Source organism: Hypomesus transpacificus, chromosome 24 (assembly GCF_021917145.1).
Source record: "Hypomesus transpacificus isolate Combined female chromosome 24, fHypTra1, whole genome shotgun sequence".
NCBI classification, from domain to species: domain Eukaryota; kingdom Metazoa; phylum Chordata; class Actinopteri; order Osmeriformes; family Osmeridae; genus Hypomesus; species Hypomesus transpacificus.
Genome location: NC_061083.1, coordinates 1,091,467 through 1,115,669, shown reverse-complemented (window position 1 = coordinate 1,115,669; position 24,203 = coordinate 1,091,467). Strand labels below are relative to the sequence as shown.

General features: G+C 45.3%; 1 protein-coding gene across 2 annotated transcripts in view; it reads right to left on the bottom strand.

The window, feature by feature from the left end:
- The window catches only part of ipo11 (importin 11), a 75,721-nt gene that overhangs the window by 43,346 nt on the left and 8,172 nt on the right, over positions 1 to 24,203 (bottom strand). For both annotated transcript variants that reach the window (XM_047048346.1, XM_047048347.1), the window contains exons 6-15: positions 19,302 to 19,440; positions 17,392 to 17,450; positions 10,739 to 10,787; positions 9,707 to 9,777; positions 8,940 to 9,132; positions 8,247 to 8,399; positions 7,587 to 7,630; positions 6,190 to 6,280; positions 5,733 to 5,780; positions 4,290 to 4,395 (exon numbers count right to left, since the gene is read on the bottom strand). In XM_047048346.1, the coding sequence (XP_046904302.1) occupies positions 4,290 to 4,395; positions 5,733 to 5,780; positions 6,190 to 6,280; positions 7,587 to 7,630; positions 8,247 to 8,399; positions 8,940 to 9,132; positions 9,707 to 9,777; positions 10,739 to 10,787; positions 17,392 to 17,450; positions 19,302 to 19,440 (953 nt within the window). The remainder of the gene's footprint in view (positions 1 to 4,289; positions 4,396 to 5,732; positions 5,781 to 6,189; positions 6,281 to 7,586; positions 7,631 to 8,246; positions 8,400 to 8,939; positions 9,133 to 9,706; positions 9,778 to 10,738; positions 10,788 to 17,391; positions 17,451 to 19,301; positions 19,441 to 24,203) is intronic.

The following is a 24,203-nucleotide window of genomic DNA, read 5'->3' as shown; positions in this document are numbered from 1 at the left end:
ACTCAACCCCAGACGAGGGGGCCGGGCGTGGGATCGGAGCCTAGGGGGGGGGGGGGGGGGGGGGGGGGGGGACAGGAAGATGCCAAGTGGACTAGGAAAGGGGAGTGACGGGGAGTGAGGGAATTGACGGGGAGTTCGTATACAAGTGGGCCTGACCCTGGCCTGTTGCCCTATCTCCTCTCCACGTCGGAAAGAATCTGCTCTCCCACCGTTTTAACCTCTCTCCCGCCCCCTTGCGCCCGCCCTTTCCACTCCTTCTTTCCCCTCTCATAAACTGACAGTAACACTCATTGCCTGGCCCCCCCCCCCCCCCCCGCCCGGTCGTCCCTTCCCCTCAGTCATGACAGACGAGTCTCCCTCCTGCTGACTGCGGACGGCTGACTCCCACCAGCACCACCAGTGTATGTTCCAGCTCCCACTCACGTCAGCGCTCTCTTGCAAGGGCTCTCCTTTTTCTCTCTCTCTCAGAGCACACACACCACTATTCTCTCACAGAGTATTTGCACGCGCACACACAAACTAACTGAGAGCGCAAGGCGTGGCAGGGCTGAGGATAGACTGGTTGGGTTTCAGGGGGAGGTCTCTGGGCCTGGGGGAGAGAAGGCTAGTCTGGGTCACCGGCAGTCAGACTGGCCAGATTCCCCCCAGCCCAGAGCAACTGAGTCTGGGGAACGTCAAATACACAGCTCTCCCATCTCCTGTCATGTCACCCCGTCCTCGAGATGTCACAGTTGGGCAGGAAGGCAGGCAGACGCACTCTGGAACATTCCTTGGTTTTCTCCGCGTACCCAAAAGAGCAGAAATCGGGTCAACCGGCTTCCCTTTTCGTTTTATACTCGAGTAATCCTATGCCTGACTCCCTCCCCACACACACACACACACCATCCGCCCTCTCTATCATCCTTATCCCGAGGAGAGCAGGTGAGCACACTGGGCTGTCTCCTTTTCCCTCCTCTCTCCCCCCACCCCTCTTCTCTCTCTTTTTTCCCATCCACCAGCCTCTCACTCTCTCTCATTACCTCACCTTTCTGTTTTTCCCTTTTTCGACCCCCCCCTCCCCTCCCCCCACCCTCCAAGGCGACGGCAGGTGGCCACTTGTGGTGGTCTTAACGAGGACGTCATCTCCCCCCGCCCCCCCCACACCACTCCTGACAGACCCGGAGGGCCGGCTCGTGTGGGTGGGTGGGAGGTGCAGAGGGGGCCTGGAGGTGGAGAGATGGGGGGGCAGACAAACAGGTGTGGAGGGGATGCGGAGAAAGGGGATGGGGGAGGAGGAGGGAGCGACTGACATGCTTGGATGGATGGATCCGAGGCTCGCGGCTGCTAAAGCCTACAAGAAGATCGTCTTGGTCGGCGTGTCTCTGCACGTGCGACTGCAGAGCTGCTGCCGAGTGCTTTATCTCTCTCTCTCACACACACACACACACAGACACGCACCTAAAAACATCTGGATGTGTGTGTGGTGAGAAGGAAAGTAGCCTAAGATGACATGGCTTCTCTACAACCACAAAACACAGAGAAAAAGATGTACACACATGCAGCTGCATGCATATAGAGAATGAAACACACACACACACACACACACCAACAAACAAACACACACACACACACACACACACACTGTAGCGGGGTGTGGATGTTAGGCATAAGAGATATTACATTTATAATAAAGTATCAATTTAATGGGCACTACCTTAATATTGTTATGATCAGTGGCCTATGCACTTTCGTAAAACTCTGTTTTGGAAGTCGCTTTGGATAAAAGCATCTGCTAAATGCATAAATGTAAATGTATTAATTATTATAACAGACATTATTATGGCAAATCAAGGAAACATATTTAATATGTTAGAATCAGCATTCTGAAGGAATTAACTATTTTATAAGAGTAGAGCAGGTCGTAACAATGGTGAAAACACACACACATTTCAAATGAATATTTACAAAGATTTTGTGAAATATAAAACAAACGTGTAAAACAAAAATGTTACAATATGGATTGGATTTGAGGTGGACTCGAAGATGGATTGTGACCTTGGATTTTTTTATACAGTTCAGTGTCTGAGGTCAGAAGGTGATTGGTCAAACAGGAAAGGCGGGTCATCCCATCTCCCCCTCTTCCATTCACACTTACTGTTACAGTGAACTGGTGTAAGGCTTGTTCACATTATCGTTCTCGTACAGTTACAAAATATAGCCGAATGATTGTTTTAGAAATGTAGCTTCATGTAGATAAATACCAAGGATGACTTGGTATTCTTGCCGGAAGGAAGAGAAGTTACTAAAACCACCAAAGCAAACAACAAAGAAAAGACAGTAGCGATCAACACACAAATCCCCTCATAATTCTACACTTTATACCCTTGTGATAAAGGTGATGTGTTGACGGAATGAAGCCGTACAGGTCTATTGTCGCTGCATTGAAAGGTAGGTGAGTTTGTGTGTGATGGAGAGGACTGGTGACTCGGATCAGGTCGTCTAGGTAACCCCTTTCAAGCTCAGAGGAAGTGTCAAGTCCATGTTAACAGAAATGTCCCCTCGGTATTCTTTCCTTTGTATAGCCATTTGGTGTGTGATCAGAGCCTACTGGATGGTGGTGAGAAGGCTGATTTAGTACTGATTGCTACAACACACACAAACCCAATAAAGGTTTTTCCATTAGACTCCAACACGGAGTTCGGAGAACATTGCCGTGCGATATTTCAATGAAATTGTGTGACAATGTTCCTTTGAGGCTCGCTGCTGTTAGTGTAGACAAATGAAGAGAAATAAAGAGATCGTGTCTGAGATGATCTAGGACATGCCCAGGCGTGCACAATCGCCCATCCGAATGCCATTAAATATGCTGAAGCGGTCTCAAAAGCTGTTCTCATGCATTATCACGTATCTAGAGGCCTATTGCACGGATCTTTTCAAAGTGCCGCAGACATCAGACGCCATACCGTCTGACTGGAACAACAGACTCGGCTCACCCTGAGATACAGGGACATCAGAGGGAGTTGAAAAGTTGATCAGAGCGCGACACAATAACAACGCGCTCGAAGAGTTTGAAGGTGAGCCGGTTCAATGCTCTCCCGTGTCCGTGTCCGTGTGCGTGTTCCCTTGGCGTCTTTGATCTAGTGAGGGGCTAGGACCTTCCCTTTTCTCCACACACACATTCATCCTGAGGCAGGTTAGAGTTCCAGTCTCGATAGCAAAGTCAGCCCAATCCCACGGTGACGTCAGAGCACCTGTGTTCAGACGCCCGTCTGTCGTCACCCCTGGACCCGTCTTTTCCGGGGTCTCCTTTGTAGTCTGTGAGAGCACGCACTGCATGTCTCTCTCTCTCTCTGTCTGTCCTACTCTCTTCCTCTCCCACTCTCTCCTCTTAAGCACCATCACTAGCTTTCATCTCCACCAAGTCATAGCCATGGTCTAACACACACACAAAAACACAGAGGGCGTTCAAGCCACTTCCCAGGACAGGAAATGGTTTTCAATGGAGGGGGCTAAAGCTAGAGTGTTACAGCAACACTGAGAACTGGTACCACTAAGACAAGAGGGTCCAACAAACTAAACTCCAGGAATAGCTACGGTTTGCAAAGACAGCAGTCTCCACAGACGTTACTATCCTTATCCTTTCAACACTACATTTTATGTATGTAACAGAAGCGTTCACGCAATAACATACCTTCATAACTTTTTCTAAATATGAAGTCCTCTTTACACACATCCACAGTCTAACCCGCAAAGGGAAAATTTGTATTTACTTATACAACAGCATAATACAGCTGCATTTCTTAGTTCATATAGTGGCTTGCTCTAACTCAGTGGTTCTCAACCCTGTCCTCACGGACCCCCTGTCCTGCTTGTTTCCCTGCTCCAACACACCTGATTCAAATGCATGTTCGTTACCAGGCTTCTACAGAGCTAGATAACGACCCTTTTATTTGAATCAGGTGTGTTGGAGCAGGGAAACATCTAAAACATGCAGGACAGGGGACCCCTGAGGACAGGGTTGAGAACCACTGCTCTAACTTAACACGTAGCAGTTGAGCAAATTTCCCCCATACCGACTTAGAGTTTGCTCAACGAACAGGAGTGAAGTTGATGACTAAAACTATAATAATTATCAAAACAAAGGACTAACAGCCCATCCTCTGCATGAATCATGGGGACAAGCAGATTGGGAGTGCCACTGGTACATTAACAGTTGACAGTGAATGGTCATTTTGGGCCCTGACAGTTTCTAGTGTATGTTGACAGATAAAACCATTGTCATGGGGGTGGCAGTGAGTGCATTTTCATACCTGTGATGACCAACTTGAAGCTCCCCCAGGAGTTGGTTCTTGAACCACGTGTCAAAGTCCACGTTGTCGAATAGCTCGTACGCCGCCAACCCCACCGCGTTGTACACTGTGGCCACACACGCACGCGCAAACACACAAGAAGGAGATGAAACACCAGTGTTATTCCAGTCACTCTGTAGAGCTGATAATCGTCACTCTCTCTCTTTGGTTTGAAGTCGACCAGGTGTTGCTAATGACTCAATCTTATCTGTTCATCATAGCCAGCTCTGTTCTTATCTGATGAGCTACGGTTTTACCCAATGCGGTAAACACCATGTTAAAAAACGTTGTCAGGTCAAGTGTTGATCTGGAACGCGACTCTCTGGGTTAGCTACAGTTTTCACAGAGCATTAAAAGAGGAACGGTTGAGGCTATCCAAGGCGGTCGTTGGTCTCATGGTCTGCGATGGACTTTTTGGGAAGCACAGACAGAGGGACGGACAAACACAGGCCGAGAGATGACGAGGGTGGCGACGGGAGAGGGAGAAGGCGAGGAAGAAGACGAGGATGTGAGACTGATCAGCGAGAGGAGGAGGCTGATAGAGAGGGAGGGAGAGAGAGAGACAGAGAGGGAGAAAGGCAGAGAGAAAGCGAGCGAGAGAGTGATTGAGCGAGCGACAGAGAAAGACGAGAGCGAGGAGAGGAGGGCAGCCAAACGATCCCATTAGCGACAGCCGGGCCAGGCCTGTGGAGTGCTAACGAGCGTCGAGGGAGAGCCCTGCGGAAGGAGAGACGGGGCGAGCGCCCTGCACCCTCACACAGACGGGAGGAAGACCACCGCCGCCGCCACGACTCCCTGCAGACGACCGACGGTTAGGAGATGAAAAGAAAAGGAGAGTGCGAGGAGGAGGGGAACGGAGGGAGAGACAAAGGAGAAGGGGAGACGGTGAGTGGTGAGAGACAAGGACGTTCAATCAACAGAGGTGAAAGGGGGGGGGAGAGAGACTGAGAGAGAAGGGTAGAGAGAGGGAGAGCGGAAGAGGGGTGGGCGAGAGAAAGGAAAAGGGGGGACGAGAGCGAGGGAGAGGGACGGAAAGAGAGGTGGTGGGAGACGCAATGACAGGGTGACAGAGAAATGACAAACGAAGAGCTCCTCTGGGCTGTAATCATAGGGGGGTGAGGGAGAGACAGAGAGACAGAGAGAGGGAGACAGAGAGACAGCGAGAGAGAGAGGGAGACAGAGAGAGAGAGAGAGAGAGAGAGGGAGACAGAGAGAGAGCGAGAGAGCGAGGGCAAACTAACGGGGGACTGTTGGGTGCCCTGGCACTGTAGGAGGAGGAGGATCCATCTGGCCGGGCACGATGCAACACGAGTCAGCGCTTTGAGAATGCCAACGGAGGCATTCCGGCACTTTCCTGCCATCACAGCCCACATACCCTCGCAAGTTCTCTCTGAGCGTGCTCACCTGCATCCTTCATCAGTAATTGGACGGGGTCCTCCACATTCGTTGGACCTACGGTGCAAAACACAGAACGCACACAGTCACGCACTGACAGGTTACTCCAATGAAGCTGCATACTCAGGCCTGTCATTCCAACGAAGACCTTTTAATATAGGTTTTGATTTGGGGGAAAATGACTGAGTGAAGGACTCGCAGACGCTGACAGCTTCATCTTTTCACCTGTCACATAGAAATATCCTGTCTGGCAAGCACAAGCCTTTGACAACCCTTTTCTCAAGGAAGTCTATTGTTAATAACAATCTTTGGCTTTCCAATCGATGTTGTCTTCTCAGCCAACATTGAATTATCGAATCAGTTGCCGGCCTCCGACAGATCTCATTTCCCTGAATGACCCAGAACAGACAGGCTGTGTGTGTGTCTGTTTCTGTGTGTGTGTGTGTGTGTGTGTCTAATGACCGACCTTGTAGGTTCTGCACCATCTCCAGCAAAACAGGGGTCAGTGTCTGGCTGTAGTTGTGGAAGAGGTCCAGGAACAACACTTCGGTGCACGGCTGTTAAGAAACAAAGAGCACGAGGACGTCACATCAACAAAGGGTCGACCGTGCGTCCAGTCCTGTCCACCGACACCAAATCAACATGCTACACAGGAACGGCTGGGCAGGTAGCGCTAGGGGGTAGTGCGTGGGGGCTTGTGTGTGTGCGCGCTCGCATGCGCGTGGCTGAGGCAGGGACATGGGGGTTTTGAAAGGCAACAGGCGTCGTTACGAAGCCCGTCTGGCTTCATTAAATCGGGCAAAATAAGGCTGATGGGTCTCTGACCTGGAGGGGGTATGGTCACTTCACGCCTAACAATAGACAGGGGGGACGGCGTCGGCCATAATCAGATGGCAATATGGGTGAAATGAAAAGGTCACCAGGACAGGCGGACCGACAATCAACAGAAGAGAAATGCGCACACACACACACACAGAGAGAGAGAGATAGGAGGGAGATTTAGATAAGAAAAAACGTGAGGAAAACATCTCAATAGAGAGAAAGAAACGGGGAGAAAGACCGCGAGCGAGACCACGGAGAGCCGCTTCAAAACAACACTGCCAGTTCATTTGGCAGTCCCAAACCCACAGGTCAAGGGGGGCTGTTGCACTCCCATCGGATCCATGTTATTTGTCCATAGGGATTAAGGGAGTGTGACCGAGCGCTTTCAAGACAAACGATCCACAAACAAAATGCCTACAAAGGAGTTTGGCGCAACCTGATTACAGTGTAGGCAGCCTGACGACATACACTACACAATTCCAATCCCTTTCAACAAAGAGGACATCACTTTATTGGGTTAGAATCCTGTTGTATTTTCGCAAGGGGGATACTCGTGCCCTGGATGGCAGCTGCGAACATCTTTCCAAAACGCTAACAATCATTTCGATGAAATAGCCTCTAGCTAGCTACGGTGGCCAGCTATCACATGCAGCTGGTGAATTTATCCTTGAGACAGTTTCTGAGCTATTATAGTATAAAAAATATATAAATAAAATAAAACAGTTTCACAGGTTCAGTGTTGTTTGCCTTCAGGGAACAGAGAGAGCAGTTCCTCTTGGCGACAGTTACATTTATCGTGATGTTTTCCCGCCGCAACTTCAGCGGAACGGCTGTCGCGCTGTGTGCGGTTGCTGTTGTAAACAGACTGATGCGGGAGAGGCAATGGTGCGTGCCAGTTTCAACCGAGAACATAGATCACCGAGCTCTGTTTGAGGCATACACACGGAGTGAGAGTGTTGGTGCGTGTGCGCTCGCCTGTGTGGGAGAGAGCGAGCGAGTGAGAACTGTTTTAAAAAGAGAGAACAACAAAAGTGAACTCACCCTCAGACTGTACTTCCAAGAGTCCCCCCCTGTCTCTTCAACAGCTTAGAAAAAAGTACAGAAAAGGCAGAGAAAAAGATAAAATAAAAAAACAAATAAACTTAGTCAACACATTCGTCAAAGTAGCAGCACCTGTGAGAGGATAGTAATTCATTTAAAAACGCATTACAGAAAGCTCACACTTTTGACTCCCCACATTACAATTCAATGACAGAGAACCACACAGGGATGTAACAAGTCACAGCCATGAAGTCATTCTGGAGATTCACACAACCAATAACCAGCGAGCTCCCAGCAGAATCTCAGATGATTTCAAAGCACACAAAGGCAAACACACACACCAATGCACTTAAAACTTCAAGATAACATACTGCTCTGTTCCCAAGAGAGAACATAGGTAGAGCACTGCAAATATGAGCCATTTGTGTCCCGTTACTTAGGAGTGATCTGGTGCGGAGCGGGGGAGCCCACGACTGTCACTGCCTTGGTGACCAGGGGTCAGAATCCACCCTGGGTAACTAAATGGAACCTACTAAATGGATCTTAACAGACTCTGCAAAGGAGTGTGCGCGTATGTGTGGTATTTAGATTAGTGTGTATGTACGTGTGTGTGTGCGGGGGCGTATATGTACGTGTGTGTGTGTATTTCCGGAACCGTACCGAAGCTCTCCGGGTCCTCCTCCCACATGGCCACTTCCTCCTCGGTCAGCAGGAAGTAGTGGGAGACCAGGCGACGTCCAATTTCGGTCAGGGTGGCGTGTGTGAAGAAAGCCGTCTTGATCTTATGTGCCTCTAGACTTTCTGCTTTACTGTCTGAAGCAAAGATAGACAGGGCACACAGATTGTCAGACAGAGACTCTTTTCAAAAGTGAGATGGCTGTTGTGTACTTTGTTTCAGACAGTTGTCAATTTCAGTGCTACTTTCAAAAGTGAGGAGAGAGGGAAACAAAGAGAGTGAGAGCGGAGAGAGAGAGAGCGGAGAGAGAGAGAGCGAGCGAGAGCGAGAGGAATATACAGCTTCCCAAAATGCTGGCTTGGTGAACAAAGATTCCATCAGGCACATTTAACAAGAAACCACAGGCCTCTGAGGGCCTTGATCAAACTGTGCGTGTGTGTGTGTGTGTTCGGAGGGAAATGTTGACGAAAGCTTCCCATGGAAAAACTGTGACTGTGTCAAATAAAACCAAACTTTTCACCGTGACTTTCCTAAAGGGATTGTTCGTGACTGCATTAGAGTTCCCTCACTTTCTTCAAGCGCGTTTTTCGTCTCGTCTCATCTCTCTCTCTTCCCTTCCCTCCCCCCCCCCACTCAACCCCACCCAACCCCACCCAACCCAACCCCACCCAACCCACCCTCTATGTTCTTGGCTGGCTTGTAGGCGTCGTTCTTCACGATCATCTTCATAAGGTTCATGCATTGGACCGTGAAGCGCTCAAAGGCCACGCCCTCGCCCACGGGCGTGAACACGTAGCTGACGGCAAACTCCAGCGAGCGCTGGATGAGGGGGATGAACGGGCACGGGTGGCACTCCAGGAAGTCCAGCAGCTACGGCGGAGGGATCATCGAGAGGGAGAGACACAGAGAGAGAAAGAGTCAGGTGGCTGAGCGGTTAGGGAATCGGGCTAGTGATCTGAAGGTCGCCAGTTCGATTCCCGGCCACGCCAAGTGAAGATGCGTCCTTGGGCAAGACACTTCACCCTACTTGCCTCGGGGGAATGTCCCTGTACTTACTGTAAGTCGCTCTGGGTAAGAGCGTCTGCTAAATGACTAAATGTTAAATGTAAAGAGAGAAAGACTTAGACATTTAACCAGCCCCCCAGCAACCATGCCATTGCATCAAGTGACCCTACTCTCCTGTGTCTTCCATATTACCAACTTGGCCTGCCCAAATAAATAGTTCAAGAGGCACGATCTCCTCTTCTCCTGTGTACCAGAGTCCCCCTATAAACAGCGACACTGAAAACCCGAGCCTCATACAGAATGCCTGCAGCACCTGAAACAGGCTTTGTAACCTGGAACACTGGCTAAAAAGATGCTTAGCCAGTTTCATCCTGTTTACAGAACCGAGCATTCCCTCCCCACCTTAGGGGAGGGTGTTACACCTGGCGGCTCTACTTACCACCTTAGTGTAGAGGATGATGGTCTTCTCCAGCTTCTCTCTGCATGAGCTATCTGGACCCAAGTGTCGACCTAGGAAGGGGGGAACAATACAATACAATGTTAACAGATCCATGAGATGCCTGAGATGGAGCACAGGCAGTTGAGGGCATTAGGGTTTAACAATTAGCATCCAAACACACTTTATATTCGCATCCATCACCCTCCTGTTCCGTACTCAGTCCAGCTTTCTATTACACCTAAACACACTTACAATGAACTCCATTCGTCTCTCTAATAGTCAAACTCAGCACATCTCCCTACAGCTCTAATGTTCAGCTCTATAAAAACATTGGCAGATGCTGGGACCAATTAAAACGTCCCCTGGAGTTTATAGTTAAGACCCTGGACGCAGTCCAGTTCTGGTTGAAATCCCCCCCCCAAGAGAGAACTGTGAGTCTCATAGGGGTGGATGGGTACTGATTTCCCCTTGATTGAGGAGAGGTCCGGGGGGTTTGTTTCGCGGACCGACACATTCAGAGACAAATATGCAGATAGGCCGTAAGACAGACAGGCTGAGAGAGAAAGCCTGAAGATTGTAGGAAGAGACGGGTAGATAATAATAGGGCATTTCAAACTGACAGGTGACCCAAAAGCTGAGAAACAGAAAAGGCTCAAAATAGCCTGGCCCTGAAACAGCAGGCGGCTTATTTCCCTGACCTTATCGACGGCCACGCCGGTCCGTCTCTTTTGCTCGCCGCCACCGCCGGCACATTGGAAGTATTTGCTATCAATCCCGTCCGAAATACCAAGCGGCCCTCTCTCCTCTGACCACCAACACCCCCACAACTCCCTCAGCACTGCTCATTGCCCCGTGAACGCTAAGACATATTAAGATGATAGCGGCGCATGATAGCTATAATGATATTTCTGTCCACTGCCTATGGCTGAGAGATTAATTCCTGGTTGCTGCAACAATGTATTATCAACAGCAGGGCAAGCATAATCATTGCAGAGCATTAGCAGGACGAAGAAACGTAGGAGAAATACTTACAGCATTCCAGGAACTGTTTTAACCTCTCAAAGACTGCATTCAGAAAGCCCTGGAGACAGAGAGTAGTGGAATGGGTGACAGGAAAGAGGAGGAGAGTAATTTAATCTGTTTGACATCTTAGTGGTCACATCACTCATGAGTGCCTTATCAGTATAAACAGTGGCAGTTGTGCTACTAAGGGAAAGAGTGTGTGTGTATGCATGCGTGTGTGCGTGTGTGTGTGTGTGTGTGTGTGGGGGGGGGTAATTAGCAGGTGAGTGATGGAGAGTCCCTGTGTTCAGCCCCTGAGACTCACACTGAGAACATGTTGGAAGATAAGCACCTTAACGGAGAGGGGAGCCGAGAAGGAAAGAGTAGAAGAGAGGGAAGGGGGGAAGAAGGGAGAAGAGGAGACCATGATGAAGGGTATGGTCAATGAGAGGAAAAAGGGTGGGGGGGCAAGGAGAGGTGAAATCTAAAGAAAGATTTGCTACGTCTCTGAAGTAACTGGAGTTTGGGGGGGTTGAAGAGGGGACAAGAGAGGTTATCGAGGAAAAAGCGAATTTTGGGGAAAGTTAATGAGTGTCGTCTTGCCTCTGTTTGCTATCCGTGTGTGTATGTTTGTGTACAGCTAGAGGCTAGGGGAATTACTGACTCATCACATACGCACACACACACACAGAAATGGCCAGTCGGAAACATGAAGCTGTCACGTACAAATCACTCAAACCCTGAAGAATGGCCAAACACCCCCGAAAGCATGGTTCATAACCTTTCCTGAAAAAGATGCCCTGTGTGAACCACTGTCACTGGAAGGCATAGCCTTCTAGACTAAATAACCTAGCAATGACACGGGACCCAACAGTAACCTTCATCTAAAACAACCTATAGTATACCATAACTCCGTCAACCTATACCTTTCTGTCCAGACCACATCAACAGGCGTTTTGCTTGATAGAGATGGAGATGCTATCAAGCATCTTTTGCTTGATAGTGTCAGACCAGCAGATACATTCTGAGCGGCAAAGTCTTTCCGTGTATCCCCTTTGCTATAAAACTGTCAGACCTGGATTTATTCTCAAAATACAGTGAGCAGGGAAGAGAAAGAGCAAGAAAGGAAGAGAGGTTTAGAAATCCTCGTAAACTCAAACGGCATAACAAGTTTCCCTACGCTCCCCATCTTGTGCGAGTGTGTGTTTCGCCTCTGTGGGACAGACGACGTTCCAAACGCGCAAGCCAAATTATGACCAGGCCCAAGGCTGTTGTGATGGCAACACGGCAAATGCTACAACCAGAGAGATGCTAACAACGAGTGCTTGGTGCCGTTCAGAGCTGTGGATCTTAGAGCTAAATGCTAGCATACCGTAGCTGGGGTCTCGCAACTCTGCTTGGGGAGACAACTCTGACAGGTTATTTCAGTTCAACTAAAAGCAGGCATAACTTTGGGGCTGAGATGAATACTGCTCACAACATTATGGCTCGGCTAAAATGGACTTGTATCATAGTAATTGATCACATCCAAACACAAAGCCAGAGCTTGATTGAAGTGCTGCATGCGGAGCGCTTGTCTAAATAGATAATAACCTTTTCACCGTACACCTAATCCCAAGCAGTCAACCAGTCAATTCCCAGCAGATCTAAGGGTTTTTCCACCCATATCATAAATGTCATGACTAATGAATGTGCTCTCATATCTCCGAATCACTCATCTCTGTGGTTAGTCAATTTACATGACATTGTGAGTCACATCTTATGACCTGTTAAACTCCTATTAACTTCCTTAATGCCCATGGCTAATTGGCTCCAGGTCACCTCCAAGGTTGACAGACACCCCTGGAATGAGACTTGAAAGCCGTATTTGATAGGATGTGAATGACACTGGGAGTTTGTAATTGTCCAGGCATGGGCTTTTGAGTGTCACCTTAATTGAACCGTCAGTACGGGGAGTATGAATTGCTAGCCAATGTTGCTGCCATTTCTGGCATTGTAGCTTTCCCATTGAGTCTAGCCGTGGCTTATTTGCCAAGCAGTTATCAACTGCTTGTTCCTATGGATGGTAACACACTCACGCAACACAAGCTATGATGTCTAAGTGTGGTTCCAGGAATCTCTGTCTTTCTGTTTTTGTGGCTCAATTATCTCAATATCCAGGCACTATGTGAAGTTTAAAATCGTCAAGTGTATTGCTCAGAGCCCAAAGACATGCAGTGCTGCGAATGACAATTAGCTCATTCAAGGTCACACGAGTTGCATGAAAAGCACTTTATGGAAAACTAAGGATGATATTGATTGGATGAGACTACGGAGGATACTGACTGGAAAAAGCGAGAGCCTCGCATTGCATGGTTAGTGTCCTTACCATGTCCTCTGTTCTCTATCATAGGTTGGGAAACATGCCTTCAATTGAGTGTACATGCTAGATTCTAAAAGCTGAACATTTGTAAGAGGTAGAGGGGCTGTATGCTTACTTGCAAATGTTAGCGTACTTGTGTTGTCTGGAGCAGTTTGTTTCATCCATAAATTAAACGCTTTGAAAGAAGCTGATTAAAACTATTATGCCAACGTTGTCTGTCAGCACTGCAGGTATAGATGTTAGTTCTGGCTAGCTAACAAATCAAAAGGGATAAGTTATTTTCACTATAGTTTAGTAAATGTTGTGTGTAAAAACACATGTTTACTGATGTGGATGTGCAGTACTCTCTTCAAACTAAAGAACCCCGCCGTTGTACCCGCCGTCAGTCACACCTTCCTCTTTTACTCTGCCCCGTCCAAATAGTAGCCCGAGGCTGTGGCTCGGCTGCCCTCTGTGGAGGTGTCGCCACAGGGGGAGCGGTGATGGGCATAGACTGGGATGCAGACCCAGCACTTGCCCCTGGCGAGGAGCTCTTTACTACAGGGATTTCATTTCCATCGCTTTGCTAGACATCATCTAAATGAGGACTTGCTTGCTTGACAACTTTTCAATTCAGCAACTCACAACTAATGTTTTTTAGGCTTACCATCACTGAGAAGCTAATCTTTGTATTGATATTTAAGGGCATTCAGGCACAACGTGAAAATAGTGTTAAAATGTGGTTGTGCAGGAATGTCTCTAAACAAACTGAGAAAATGTTATAGTTGAGGTCACAAGCTCCAGTTAACATCAAATCAATTAACCGACATTTGAATCATCGTCTTTGGAAGTACCGCAAAGCACCTTACCTCATCACAAATCCACCAACATATTTTACGCATATCCAACTCACCTTTATTGCTTTCCTTAAACAATTTAAGATTTCAAAAATAAAATATTAGATTTATATGATAGTCTTAGTATAAGGTCTGGCTAATAGACTTTGTAAAATATTTACCACTAGGTTCACTGAGTGTGTATAGATATAGATATGGCACAAAAAAACTGTAACACACCTTCAAATTTGTGCAGGCCATAAACATCGTCTGTCTTTGGTTGCAGCCCTGTCTACAGATTTCAAAAATCCCTCTAGCTGCAACATCATCATAAGAATAGTCTGTCTGGAGATGATTTGTGGGTTTACGTGAAGAAATGATTTGTTGAGGTGAAATAAACTGACTATTCTGCCCTGACCTCAACCCCAACAAACACCTTTGTAATCAATTTGAATGCCAACTCGTGTCAGACTTGATCTCCCAACTTCAGGTGTCCAACTTTACTTTTTGCCCTGCCTCAAGGTTGCAACATTTATTGGAAAACTTTTGTAAAATAGTGGAGGCAGTTAATGCCCATTATTTTGGAATGACAGGGTATATGCAGGAATCCAGAAGTTAATTTCAATACCTTTTTAAGACTTTTTGAAGACCTCAAAATATTTTAAGACCCTCATCGCCACTTCAAGTTCTAATCTGCAAACAACCTTAAACTTAATAAACAGTTGTAGTTTGTAAATAAATCTATAGAGCACAACCATACAACAGAACTCAGATAAGCTCGGAAGAAAACAAAGCTCAAAATAATAAATTTAAGAATAAAAGGCAAGGTTTATAGAAATATTTCAATGTTTGAGTTCATTGAGCCTGGTATTGAGACAGCAGATATCGTCCGCGCGCATCGTTTCTGTGCCACCCATAGCCACCCTGATGCCGCCAGACGATGGGGCAGAGGTCGCTATCGTAGCCGTTTTGACAAGCTCAGCTGTCGTGTTGGGTAGTGCTGCATTTCAGCTGGCAATGGACAGCTGCGGCTGCTCTCTGCGGCCAACGGCGGCCTTGACAGCGTTGATTCCCATCGAAGCTACGCTAATCTTCTTTTAAAAATATGTACAGTAAGCCTGTTTTCAGGGACAGGCTTCAGCTATTGTATAAACTCATCCTTCTCCAACCAGGAGTCTGCACATTTACATTTCCCCATTTCGGAGTCTGTTTCGCAACATGTGGAGGGCAACACATCACCTAACCATGCTTTTCGCAAAATACATGACTCGCTGACCGAGCACGTCGTTGTTTATAATAGTCATAGGGAGGAAAATGAATATATTCATGCATCCTTTTTGGAGTCAAACTCTTTGGACAAAGCGTGAACAAAATGTAATGCCTCATAAAATCGGGATTAAGATTTTTCAATACCTTTTAAGGGCCTTAATTTTCCCTAAATGGATTTATCAACTTTTAATACGTTTTAAGACCCCACGGATACCCTGAATGAGTTTAAAAAAAGGTGTCTGAATACTGAACAAGTGTCCACATACTTTTGGCCATTAATTGTTTACGTGCTTGTCCCTCTGCTCTTGGTGTTACATATTCTCTCATTGATCTGCAATTTTGAAGGAGGGAGATGAAGCAGCATAAGGGCCATTCCAGTCTGCAGTTAACTGATAGGTTTTATAAATCCACAGGCAGATTTGAGAAGCAGATGTTTTCATCCATTAAATATTAACAGTAACCCTTTTTTACTATTGATTTACAAGCAAAACACAAGCTAACCACATTTTTTTTAACCTGCCAACCATAAAATATGTGTCATAATTACAGCCAAACAAGGCCCTAATCAATCTTTCATATGACTGGTAAATCCCCTACACATCAGTATTCTTTTATTTCTTTTAGAGAGCATTAATAGGTGACAGAGAGGCAATTGATGACTTTGGTGACACAGAGGACTGACTGACATAAACTACATCATCCAAAGGTCAAAATACACACTGCCGCCTTAAGTTTTCCCCTGAAGTATGACACTTGAGGCTTAATTTCTCCTTTGCTGAGGGACTTTGTTGCACAGAATCCCTCAAAAAGATTCTTCATATAAGGAAAAACTTAACTGCAAGGAAAAAGATTTTACCAGTAAAATTTGACAGTTTCTATGAAGACTGTTTGTTTGCTTCCTCTAGCGCTCGAGATAACCTCAACTAATATAAAAATGTAAGAAAGAAAACAAAAACAAAAAGGGAAAAGGTTGAGTTGTATTATTGGGAAAATAATGTGTTTTATCATGTCTCATGTTGCACGATAAGCCAAGTTTCTCTTCAAATGCTGAAAAAGTTTACGTTGTCAGAGCCGCAGGTAATAATATTAGCTAGATAATTAGCTAACTTTAGCACTAGCTATATAGTAGGGTTGCATACGTTAAACATTCTTATTCATGGCAAGCAGTTGGTTTTCAGTCGACAAAAGTGAGGAGACCGACAGCTACAGTAGCGCCTTTATCTAACGTGTTAACATGGGAGTGAGATGCTTTGCAGAAGCAACTTATGGGTTTTTTGTGTAATCTATGTTGTTGCAAGGAAACCTTGCATAGAACATTAAGAAAAATCTTAACTTAAGGTGTTTTGAGAAGGTCCATACTGCGTATTTTTATTTGAATACCTAAAAAGTACTCAGTGAATTTTTATCTGGGGAACATTTAATGAGACTGAGTAGCTGTGGAGATTGAAACACATACTGAAAATACTGTGCTCTCTCCCTCTCGCCCTTGACATCTTCAATTTAATGTTTCTGAAAAGAGAACAAGGAGTTCCTTCAAACGACCTGTACTGTTCCCTCAACAGATGACTACCCTAATGAAATCCCCACCACATTGAATGTTTAATGGGTGAATTAAAGACTGAGATAGCCGTGGTTGTGGGAGTCAGGTGGCTGAGCTGTTAGGGAATCGAGCTAGTAATCTGAAGGTTGCCAGTTCGACTCCCGGCCGTGCCCAAAAAAAATCACGTTGTGTCCTTGGGCAAGGCACTTCACCCTACTTGCCTCGGGGGAATGTCCCTGTACTTACTGTAAGTCGCTCTGGATAAGAGCGTCTCATAAATGACTAAATGTAATAGCTGAGCATTCTCTGACATCACAAGACACTTTTTGGAGAATTGTCAAGTCATGCTGGGATCATCAGGTTTTGCACAAAGTTGTGGAGTCCATGCCAGCTCGAGTACACGCTATCATTAAAGCAAAACGGGAACCTACTAAGTATTCAAATTCTGACAAATTCCTCACAAATCACAAATTGTTAGGCTGATATTATCATTTGTAATAAAAATAAATGTATTACATTCGAAACCAATGCAAAAAAGATGTATCAAGATATTCCAGGAGGGCCAGCTGGTGGCTTGATGGAAAATATATTTGACCCATATCACTATATGGCTCCAGCAGTCTGTAACTGTAAATAATCATACTGTGATGACTTGTGACCTTCCTGAAATGACTCCATATTGATTCTCAATACTTACCATCACTTCCAAGTTCTGCTGGGGCTCCTGGAATCCATGGACTGTGAGCTTCCGGAGAACTGTCAGGAGGAAGACATACAAAAAACGTGTGTTAATCAATTTTGATGTACAGTATTTGTGCATGAGTGGATGATATTTGTGTATATTATTTTCATTGTGCATGTGTGCGTGAAAATCTCCTACAAATATATGAATGAACAAAAGTGTATGTGGTGTCGTTAACGAGGGCCGAGATAGGTTGATTGTGTACAAAAAAACACCTATTCCAGGGGATGTAGAAATGGGAGGTCAACATAGCTGGCAATAAAACAGGAGGCAAAGACCTGATAACAGGCACTGTACACTTGTGTAACCATAAGACTGTTTTGATTGTGTACAAACTCCTTTGTTAGGTTACAATAAAAAAAACATTGATTCATTCAAAAATCCCTCAACTTCATTTTGTTGATATCCAGCTTCAAGAGGAAGAATTCTGCAAATAGCTCAGAGCTAATCAGTAAACCCAGTACCACATAGAAGACCCTGCTCAGCGACAGTTAGTGTTTCAAACATAATTTATTTGACTTCTTTTCCAGACAGGCTATAACCCTTGACTGATGCAGTGCAATTTAACATGATTTGACTCAAGACACTGCGATTCAAAATTATATGATGCTGGACAATTCAATATGGACAAATGGCACTGCTGTTTTAATTGTATTTCTTTGGTTCTTAAGCAGAAGTGCAATATGCCGTAACTACTGCCACTAGACGGATGTGCTTTACACTTTCAGGATGTAGGCTGACTCAGTCGTGATCAGAAAGCAGTGGTGCGGTTTCTATATGAAGAATACAAAAATAACCTAGTATTTATGTTAATTGTGCTCCCTGTGTACTTTATAGCAACACAGCATATTTAGCTAATTGCATGCGTCCTGTCAAATTGTCTATCTCTCTTGGCAAATGTGAAGTGTCGCCAAACATTTGATTGCCAGCAATATGGTGGAACTGTAGCTCCTCGTCCTCCATGATTATCTGTAATCTCATATTCTCGAGAATTTGAGAAACAAATTAGAGATGAGGAATCAGTCAATTCTTGGTTGCAACCTTTTGGTCACAATTCTACATAATAAAGACATAGGAAGACTAAGAATTATATATAAATACATTGGATTTTACCGATGCAAAGACGTTAGAAACGATGCACCTCGAGTTTATTCCAGATTGTATTCAGTGTACAACTATTTTAATTAAGCAATCACATTGTGTACTTGTATGGCAGTACACTGGTGTATTGCTGAATCTTACCATCTTTGGTATAAAGTGACTACCAGAATTGGTATTAACTTTGGGATCTTATTTTCTGCACTGTTTAATAGTAAAAAAATTTAAACCCCTGGATATTTTGCATATGAAGGGGTAGTTCCTGTAGTCTGTCATACAGCACAAGGGACAGATGAAATCAATTAGATCCAAAGACATAAATCTCACCAGTTCTTAAAAATAATCGGTTACAGGACTAGGACTCAACGCTATAGGTGTCAGTCCTCATGTCAACAGTAACGTAATGGACCATAGTTGATACCTGACCTGTAAGGATCAGCCCCCGTGCTTCGGCATGCATGTGAACTGCGGACCTATTGCGAAGTTTAACGACAATAGTGTGAAATACAGTTTTACTGCCGCTGTTACTTTTTAAAGTAATAATTCCCTAAATCTCAATACAGAGTTGCGGGGAAAAGACTACACACAGATGCCAATAATACAATTCAAATAAGTAAAGAGCAGTTATATTTGTCAATTTTTTTTGCTGATTCGAAATATGTTCCGATCCTTGAGTCAAAATGATCCGTGAGTAAAAACTGCGGTTCGGATCGGATCGCGTTTTGCGCTTCACTGCACCACTAGTCAACAGGTGTTTGGACGGGCACCTTTCAGTGACAGCAGCGTCCTCTCCAGGGAGCCCAGGGTGGCCGCCTCGTCCCGTGGCGTGGCGTAGACGTGCTGCAGGAAGCAGTCAGTGTGGTGGCTCCATAACGAGCAGGCGAAGCTGTAGATACCCGACGCCAGCTGTAACAAAGGAGGAACCCAGATCACCGTCAGCACATTTTCACTAACATGTAAAAAGCACACAGACATAAACGTCATCACGCGTGCACTGAACCTATTCGCACACAGTCATGCACAGGAGAAGGGGGATGTAGGACTGACGGGCGTGTCATTTGGCCAAACCTGTTACCCCTCCCCATTACATCTGTCTGGATCCTAATTAACTGAACAGCTGCTTTTCTAAATAGCTACCGTCCTTAATGGAGGAACAACTAAACCATTTTTCATACAGTGGACTTTTGGCAGAACATTTGGGGCTTTCACTTAGAAACACAGGTGCCAAAACGTCTCCATTAGGCCTACATTGCTGCTACGTGAGACCATCACTTTGCTGTCAAATGGCACATTATTTTGAAGAAAAATAGCCTGAAGTGCTGGACCGTTCGATCCTAAACCTGTATCCATCCAGTGGTGCAGTACAAGCAACATGGACACACTGTTCAACAACTTCTTCCTTAAATTTGCTTCCACAGTGTTCCCGCATCTTTTAGCTGCCACTACACCACAGCCCTGGAAAAAAGGGCACCATCAAGAAGACAAAGTTAGTCGAAATCAGTCAATTACAACCAGGAAGGATTTTATGTAGCCCTCAGTTATGTTCTCGGGAACTCTACCCATCTAGCCATTCGTCAAACGTCATCTTGGTCCTTATCCGTTAACCAACACTCCCTTTTGCCCCAGGGCCTATATGCCAAATCCAGATAGATAGACACAGCAGGGCAGAGTGTGCAAAGTTATGTACGTTTTTAAAATAACATGAATCACTCAAACAAATCTTAGAGACACCTTGGTCCTCCATCTTTTGAGTCTTCTCCAGTCATCTTGTGCCTGCTTCAAGTGCCTGTTTATCTCGCAGATGACACCTCTACAATTCGAACAAGGATCTTCCTTCTCGTCCATCTTTGAAATGTCACTGCCATTTACCATTCAGAATGGAACGGCTGCAGTAACATTATATGGGCTTTTTTGTACTCCTTTTTCAAAATGCAATGCTCACGGCATATAAAATTGACACATTATACACGATGTGACACTCAATTTATCAGACAAGCTTCTCCAGTGTGCTTTGTGGACATGCGATGAATAACAGACTCAATTCTTCTTCAGTTACCGGATTTGATTGCTTCATTTGCATAATTCCTATGAGCGCCATCCATTCTTTCCACCCATCCAGTCTCAAGACGCTATGGGGCCTATGGCATCTTCGCCTGTTACTGCCTATACTATAGGCTATAATAAGTGATCAGACCCCTAGGGAACAACACAAACACTGTCTCAGCACAAGCAAAATCTTTTTATGCAGGCAGCTTTAATATTAACTGCGGAAAGTTTAAACGATTTAACCCAGTGAAACTTTTTTAAGAATTCTTGGAGATTGTCGCCATTTGTAGTTCTTGATGGATAAAACATGAAAGGATTTAAAAGCGACTCCTCATTGAAGTAATTTCGACTTTCTTCAGTTGTACAAAACACAAAGGCACCAAAGAAAGTCCTGTTTGTGCATGCGGGTGTTTATGCTTTGTGCTAGGTTAAAAGGGTGCATTTTATCCAGATAGCCTGGCTGTTTGTCAAGGTGGGCTCCCTCTTTCTATTTCTCTCTAATCATTCGCTGGAAACATAGTGATGAAAAGGGGAAAAGGGCTGGGTCTCTTTCACACCTCGTATCATCCTATCACCGCAAACAGCCTTTGAAAGATTAGAATAGAAATAGCGGGAAAAGAGAGGAATTTGAGCAACGGAAGAGAGAGAAATGCAAAACTGGGATTGAGAAAGAATGAAAGAGGGGCCCGAATGGGCTCGTGTTATCCCTGGATTCGAATGAAGGCAGGTCTGTCTGATCAAAAATGAATTGGATATGAAAGACGTCCATTTCTCCTCTCTGAAGGTAAGAAGCCTCATTATTCAAATGACGCTTGCACAGACGAAAGCCTTTAATACTTTAGAAGAGCCCCGTTCCCTCTTCTCTCCGTCTCATCGCGACACCCCCCCCTCCACCACCACCCCCCCTGCACTATTCCAGTCAACCACAGGAGATTGTGTCTCTGGGCCTGCCATGCAGAGAGTAAATAAGTGATCCCTCTATACTTTGTGCAATCAAGCAGAAATCACATTCATTTAACCTTTAATCAGGCCACTCGGTGGGTGGGTGAGTCTGTGCATGTGTGCAGCATGCAAGTATGCGAGCTTGACTGTTCGAGTGTATTTCTAATGGCGTGTTTGTCGGCGTGTTTGTCGGCGTGCTTGTGTCTATTTGAGAACTGTAGTGAGTGAGAATACACAGTGTTCCGAAGGGGCCTTAATCTCAATAACATCAGGTGCGTGTCAGCCATGCATGCATTCATAATACGAGAACACAATTTGAGCTTGAATACAAAAGTCATTTCCATTGGTAAAGGGGGGTGGCAGTTTGATGTGCTATCAAATGAAGTGGCACACCTTCATCAGACAAATGGAGGCATTTTTTTGGTGTAACTTTGAAACGACATCCATTTCATCCGTTAAAACGCATTAACGTCTGTTGTACTTAGCTTAATGATTCGTCTTTCATTCCTTTATCCCTCTTTCATGGCTTAGGCTAATACTTTCCTAATAGATGGCCTCATATTCAATTAATCCCATTATTACAAACGTATCCCCTGTCTGATAATCAAATAGGTAATTACAGAAAATATGTGCCAGGAATGTCCAAAAGATAAATACTGAGCATTTGATGACCCTCATTTGGGATGCCAGTCTTTTAGACTGTGATAGGAACACAGTGCAGGTTAAAAGAACTAAGCCTAAACTGCCCCAAGGTTGACTACCGGGGATCCTAAAAGCTGCACAGCACATTTAACCAACCAACCTTCAGCCCAGCACAACCATTTAGCAACCGTGTGCAAATGGTTACTTTCTAGTTTTCTAAATCCCCACTAGCTCACCAAGCACGCTACAAACCGTTTACTAACCCAGCAGCCAGTCAATAACATGACCAACACAACTACCAGCCTGTTATGGCATTTTAGGTTGTATGTCAAATGAATGGGGTTTTTGTATGATTCGATTTTTAGGCTCCTGTGTTCTCCATTAAAAGAGACAAATGTGGTGACAACTTTTGCTGTATACAGGAAGGGGAGATAATTAAGTCTTCTTAAGAGTTAAGAGTCTTCTTAAGAGTTCAAAGGACTGTAAGGTGTTGATGATCACAAACATTTTGGGGGTTTGCTTGTGGTAGATTGGTTTGATTACTTTTGAGGTTGGTCATCGAGCAAAAGACAGTTTGACCTTGGGTAGAGGACTTCTGGAGTTTTAGGACTGCCTGACTTGGAGACCTTCAGTTTGGGTGTTTTATTTGACGCTTTGGGACAGTGGGGTCTGAAGGACTGTTGTTTCAACTCTGATTGTACTGAATGATTGTGTTATTTTAGGGAGTGGGCCAATGACAGAAGAGACATGGGACAGCTGCATGTCTATTGTAATTGTGGATGGACTAATGACTTTCGAGAACTGTGTGCTAAAAGGTCTTTATGGTAGGATGTTCTTTGGGAGTTCAAGACCATCAGCGGAGTAGTGCTGATGTCTGCTGGATTCTCCGGTTCCACTCTAGAATGCTAGATGTAGTAGGAACTTGTCTGTGTGTTAGAAGGAGCTGTATGGAGATCAGAACTTGTGAGATGCTGTTTGGGCGTGTGCTACTTTTGATCCCATCTGATTCACGGCCAGGTGGTTTGGTGTTAGTGTCGGATGTTTGTGTGTCGAAGATCGTTATCTTGGTGTAATGGTTGTGCTGTTTAATAAACTTGACTTTATAATTCAGTTTAACAATCGAATGATTCTCCTTAAAAAATCCACAACACAGCCCTTCCATCAAAAAACTCCTTTTCGGAAAAGGCAAAAGGTCCTGTGCCTCACTGAGGTGCCCAGTTCTGCTTTCTAAACACCTTGCAACAGCAATATAAGTCCCATCTACCCATAAACACCACAGTGGGTCTTCCTCAGATCCACGTTAGAAGGCCCTTCACGGATCAAGAACAAGAACTCCTGGGTGGAGGGGGATCCCTCTCTGAATTGCTCCTCCCAAGGTTTCTTCCATTGGGAGTTTTTCTGGGAGTTTTTCCTTGTCTTCCTTGAGGGTTTAGGTTGGTTGAGGGGCAGTTCTATGGGCGTATGTGAAGCCGTCTGTGACATGCTTGCATGCAAAAAGGGCTATACAAATCAAATTTGATTTGATTTGTGGAGTGACGTAGCCTGACTGCCAGCCCAACTTATCCCCACCCACAAACTTTGGTCGGGAAGTTGGGTCTGGAGGGGCTCGATTGCGGAAAAACTATATCCGAACAGGAGCTGTTCGGACCAATTAAATTGTCAGGGCGGGCTTTATACGATGATGGACAGATGATCAACAGTAACGTAATCAACAACGTCACCAAAGAGCGCTTGGGTTGAATTCGTTTTCAACAAACAACATATTACGTTGCTCTGATTGGTTGCAGGTCTATCCAATTGAGCGAAGAGGCATTTGTTTTACGAGCTCGGTTGACACACGCCCCATAGTCACAGCCTAACGGAGAGTTTTCAGACTCATATTCTGACTAGAATCATGAGTATGACAACGTCAGGCTAGGAGTGACGCTGAAAACTCCCCAAACTTCAAAAACATTTCAAATGAATCTGCATGCATGCACTCAAGTGAGGACAACGAATTCAGCTGCATACACAACAAAAATACATAAAATACTATCTTC